At 57.3% G+C, this 5,157-nt stretch overlaps 2 protein-coding genes across 2 annotated transcripts in view; both read right to left on the bottom strand.

Moving 5' to 3' along the window:
* Positions 1–4,908, bottom strand: part of ICT1 (immature colon carcinoma transcript 1) — a 14,503-nt gene extending 9,595 nt beyond the window's left edge. The window contains exon 1 of the mRNA XM_014531749.1: positions 4,785–4,908. Within this exon, the coding sequence (XP_014387235.1) occupies positions 4,785–4,908 (124 nt within the window). The remainder of the gene's footprint in view (positions 1–4,784) is intronic.
* CDR2L (cerebellar degeneration-related protein 2-like) overlaps positions 3,273–5,157 on the bottom strand; it is an 11,966-nt gene continuing 10,081 nt past the window's right edge. The window contains exon 6 of the mRNA XM_005884351.2: positions 3,273–5,154. Coding sequence (XP_005884413.1) covers positions 4,944–5,154 — 211 coding nt within the window. The 3' untranslated portion in view covers positions 3,273–4,943. The remainder of the gene's footprint in view (positions 5,155–5,157) is intronic.

Below are 5,157 nucleotides of genomic sequence, written 5' to 3' on the forward strand. Positions count from 1 at the left end.
TGCTTCCGGTGGGCGCTCCCCCTCCGCGGTCCGCTAGATCGTGTTTCCCGCTGGACTTTGGTTCCGCGCGACTTGCAGCGCCCTCGGGGTGGGGAGGCGGCGAGCAGGGCTCCTGGCGTGGCTCTCCCGCGGCGCCTGTTAGAGCTGCCTCCGGGGGCTTGGCGGTAGGGAAGACGTTGGCCAGACAGAGAGCTTTTTAAGGGGAGCCTCGTGGCGAAAGAACCCCCAGATCCGTGTTCCCCAGAAACACCACCTCTCTCCCTTTCAGAGTCTGTCCCCTCCTGGGCCGCTCTCCCCCCACCTGTGAGGCCTGCCCTGTCTGACCTAGTTCATCTCCATCCCCTTTTACCCTGCTTGACTTCTTTTTCTAGTTTACTGCCTGTCTCCCAGCCGGAATGCAATAAGCTCCAGGAAGCACTGGCTCACTGCTGGAGCTCCGGCGCCCGGCACCCGGCCAGGCGCTCAGTAAGCATTGCCCTTGCGAGGACGGATTCCTCGGGAATGTGTGTGTGAGCTGATTTCCGCTGGAGCTGAGTTTTAGTAACGCCAGGCTCGTTCCCAGGCAGCCTGGAAGCAGGAACCCGCGGAGCACGTGTGAAAGCTGGAAGCACAAATACCAGATGGGGAGAGGCAGGCAGGTGGAGAAGGAAGTGGACCACGCCCGCCCCACGGCCTTCATGGGGGAACCAGCAGTTTTGTGGAGTGTGAGGGCAGTTTCTCCCAGCCAGGGCATAAAGGGAGGCTGAGGAGGTAGGTAGAGATTCAGACAGCCAGGCAGGCTAAGCAGGACCCTTTTACAGGGCTGCTAAAGCATCAACTCCAATATTGAGTTCTAATTCCAAGAAAGGTTCAAAGTAGAGCAAGCAGTGTTTGGAAACAGCTAAATGTTGGCTGAGTTACTTTGTTGACAGGCAGCATGGTAAGTGAAAACAGAGCCGAATGAATGTTAGTGATTATTGGTCATATTAGTGGTTGTTTCTTAATGAGTGCTATTTTTAGGAAAAGCATAATTACCTGGAAAAACATGTCCCTGGGGATGTTGGCTGTTTCAAACAGGAGATCGTCATCAAATCAAGGTCTTACCATCTTAGCTTTACTGATACAGGCCAAGTCTTCAGGAGGGAATAAACTGACCCCTCTTCCCCCAAGCACTCGCTTTGTCAACCCAAATGAGGAAGAGGATGGCAATCGCATGTGCCTTTTGGGCTCCAGGTTGGAAGGGAGTCTCCTGGATCCCTCCCTGTCTTAGTCCCAAGACCTCAGAGGGAACCCAGGCGTCTCCATGGTGACTGCAATAAGCTTCTCAGGGGAGCAGAGCCAGGTCCACGGCTATGGGATTATGAATAACAAAGTCAGCACCGTTCTGTGGCATTGCTTTGCGGCTGGACTCCAGCCCTGTGCCTGACCCAGAAGGATAGGAAAAGGAAGCTGCAGATTTCCACGGCCCCAAATAAACACAGCCTGCTCGGGCCATCTGGTGCCCTGGATTCTGGGGGAGGAGGGGGGGAGAGGATGAGACGTTACCCTGGGATGGAGAGAGCAGCTGCCAGGCTCCTTTCCCGTGGTGCTGCGGTGAACCATCCAGAGTAGAGGCCCTTCTGGGAAGAACAGGTGAGAGGTGCCACCTGCTCTCTAAAAGGTGGGCACTGAAGGCGGAGCCAACCTTCCTTCCCTCCTCGGTCCTCCAGAGGCTGCGACTGCTTCAGGCACCCGCCCTTCTCTATGGCCTGTGAGTTGGGGTATCACCCAAATTGGCTCTTAAAACTCAACATTAGCCCAAGTAGTTTGGGGGCGTGCAGGAGGCAGCCGATCAATGTTTCTCTCTCATCGATGTTTCTCTCTTTCCCTTCCTCTCTGAAATCAATATATATATTTGAACCCCTCAACATTACATGGAAGTAGGGAATGCTCAGTATCATAGTGGGATTGGGTCAGGTCTGGGTTCAAATATTTCTGTGTGACTTTGAACTACTAACTTAACCTCTAAGCCTCAGGATCCCCTTCAGTAAAAATAGAGATTTTATAGCTGCCTGTCAGCAGGCAACAAGAATTAGCTGCTACTAAGGCATGCTAAGTGTGTACAGGTTTTTTGAAGGCATTTCCTTTTACTTTCAGAGAGCTGATGGTTTTTATCTTTTTTCCCTGCGGCACTGGGGTGGGAAGTCCAGCCTGACTAGCTGTATTCCACACCTTCCCTTCTCCCCTGACTTTTATCTTTTTTCCCCTGCAGCACGGGTGGGAAGTCATCTGACTAGCTGTATTCCACACCTTCCCTTCTCCCCTGAGCGGCTGGGCAGGCAGCACTGAGCATGCCCCTGGCATGGGTGGGCAAAGCTGCCCCCTTCCTGGAAGCCGCTTCCTTTTCTGCCTAGTTGCCTGGGAACACCGCGAGGCTTTCAGCTCAGGGTGTGCAGGGAGGGCAGGCAGGTCTGTTTCCTGGGATCATGGGAAGGGGGGCCAGTTTGGTCTCGGGGAAGGTTGTCAGTCTGGGAGCAGGGAGACACTGGGTAGGCGGCCCAATAAGGATCAAATGGTGACGGGAAGGAAGAGGCAGGAGAAATATTTCCAGAGGGGAATTTGAAGGCGACGGACGGGTGGCTGGGTAGAAGTCACCGCTTCCTTTGCTCCTCACGTGCAGCTGCTCTGGTGTCTCACCCACAAGGTGCTCTCACCCCACTGGGGGCAGGTCACACAGACAGGAAAACCTACAGCCTTTGCATGCTGGGCAGTTGGGTTAAAAAGCAGTCACCACCAATTTGGGGCCTATTGTGGACTCCCCACACCACACCGTCCTCACCTCCAGGGCCCAAGGGAGGTTGCCCCTGACTCCTTCAGGAAGGGAAGGGGTGCAGTGGGGAGCTCCCCGAGCTGACCTCCGGGGGAAGGTTATGGGAGCGTTTCCCTGTGGGATTGGGACCCACAGAGCCCGCAGAATTTTCTATGTGGAACTGAAATGTGGCGAAGGCAGCAAGAAACTGAGCCCCCAAAGATTCAGGAGCCTTTGCTTTGGTTTCTGAAGTCAAAGCCGTTGGCAGGTGTGGGCTGGGAGCTGCAAAATCCGTCCAACAGGGAAGGTGCACCCAGCATGGGGTGCCCTGCCCGGCACGTGACCCGCATAGCTGGCACTCGGTGAACACGCAGCTTCCCAGGCCTCCTGTCAGAGCTCCTAGCTGCCAGTCGTGCGGGGATGGGGTTCAGGAAGCCCTCTCTCCCCAAAGCTAAGTGATGGAGGCGGGTGTGTGAGACGCACAGACAGCACAGGGGTCGGGCCATTTCTGCTTTTAGAATACTGGTGCATTTTTTATTAAAGAAGAGAATAAAGCATTTGCAAATATATTTCTCTCATGTATACTTCAAAGGTGATGCTGGTGGGCTGCTACAGAACTGGGGAACAAACAGGCAGGAGCCCTTCCCCCACCCCCGCGCACCCCCCCCCCCAGATGACCAACACGTGGAGGGCTGGGAGCTGCCCAGCTCCAGAGGACAAAGGGCTCCAAGGTGTGTGGCCAGAGGATGGCCGACAGCTCAGCACAGTGCCGCCCAGAGAGCAGGTGGCGCCTCGGGGGCGGTCGGGCGGTGTAAGACCCCTGCACCCCTTAGAAACAAGTAAGGCATGAAGGTTCCCGCTGGGCTCCCAGCGGAGGCCGGGCCACCGCCTTCACTGGGCTGTCTGGCTCCTCCGATTTCTTGGGTCTCAGGTTGGGTGGCAGAGACAGGAAGCCCTGAAGAGGGGCTCAGGTCAAGCTGGGGACCTTGGCGTCTCTTAGTTGCAGCTGGACTTTCTAAAGCCCTAACCAAAGATTAACCTCTGACCCCTGGGTCCTCAAGGCCCCCACATGGGCAGGAGGCTAAGAGCAGGCTTTTTATGGGAAGGAGACCTGTTCTCCATCCGGGTCGCATTTCAAAACCGGTCAGTGTGGGGTGAGTCTTGGGTGAAGGGGTGCAGGGGTGGACGCTGGGACCACTGGCTGTTGCACGTGCCCAGGACATTCTGGGGGAGCAGGTGTGACTGCTGTGGGGTCAGCTGTGGGGAGCATGGGAGTGAATGAGACACGTTATGGTCCCTGAGGTGGGGCAGGCAGAGGCCAAACTCAAGGAGTTGCAGGCGGGGTGCAGAGATGGGGGCTCCCCACCGCCCAGACCCCTGCAAGGCTTAATGCCCAGAGGCATTTCTGGGGCTGGAACCCCAGGAGGCTGGCTCTGAGGGAAATGGTGCACCACTCGTGTATGGCTGCGAGGGGTTCTGTTCCCCTCCTCTGATTGGCTACAGATCTGCAGGGGGCTGAGGGTCTCCAGGGAGAAGGCCACCTCACTAGGGCTGGAGTGGGGGGGGGGGCGCAGGCTGAGGCTCTCTGCTCTGCATGGCAGGGCCATCTCTGACCTGGGTAGGACCCTAGGGGTGGGACAGCTGGTGCTAAGGGAATGACAGTGTCCCAGCTGGGGAGAAGCAGTGGGTGGTCAAGGAGACCCCAGGAACCGGCCACAGCTGGCTCTGGGGTCCCCCTTCAAGTGTTTCCAGTTGTGGCAAGGGGTCAGGGGGACCTTACATTGCAAATCTCTAAAAAAAAAACCCAAACTTTGGGGCAAAACAAAACAAAACAACAACTGGTCCAGATGGCTTAGAAGCCTGGCCACGAATCTAGGGTCAGAAAGCTGGGGGGCTGGGAACCCCCAGGGAAGGGGGGACGTTTGGCTTTGAATCTCGGAGCTGTGCCTTGGGCTGACACAGGACGGTGGGTGGCTCTGGGAGGCCAGGCATGCTGGCATGCGGATCGCCCCCACACCTGCAGGCAGCAGTGGTGCCCCCCTGCCCCGCGAGCTCTCTGGAGCGGCCTCCACTGGGATGTATTGCTGCCAAAAGGCGCCCTCACTCACCAGAGGCAGCGGGCCCAGGCTCGAGGGGCCCATGGCCCGTCTGGGGGAGGCTGCAGGCTGGCAGAGGCTCACTTGCTGCTGTGGGTCTTGACCTTGGTGGCGTTGATGTCGGCCTTGGTCTTCTGGATCCTGAAGAAGATCTCCTTGAAGAGCGCCTTGTACTCGGGCTGGCTCTGCTCCAGCCGCTTGTCCACGGCCTCCACGTGCTGGCTCAGGCTCTTCTCGCCTGCCTTGGCCTCGCCCTGGCCCTCCTCGCTGCCCCCCAGGTCCCTCCACGAGCTG

The sequence above is a fragment of the Myotis brandtii genome, unplaced genomic scaffold, assembly GCF_000412655.1.
Source record: "Myotis brandtii unplaced genomic scaffold, ASM41265v1 scaffold825, whole genome shotgun sequence".
Taxonomy (NCBI): domain Eukaryota; kingdom Metazoa; phylum Chordata; class Mammalia; order Chiroptera; family Vespertilionidae; genus Myotis; species Myotis brandtii.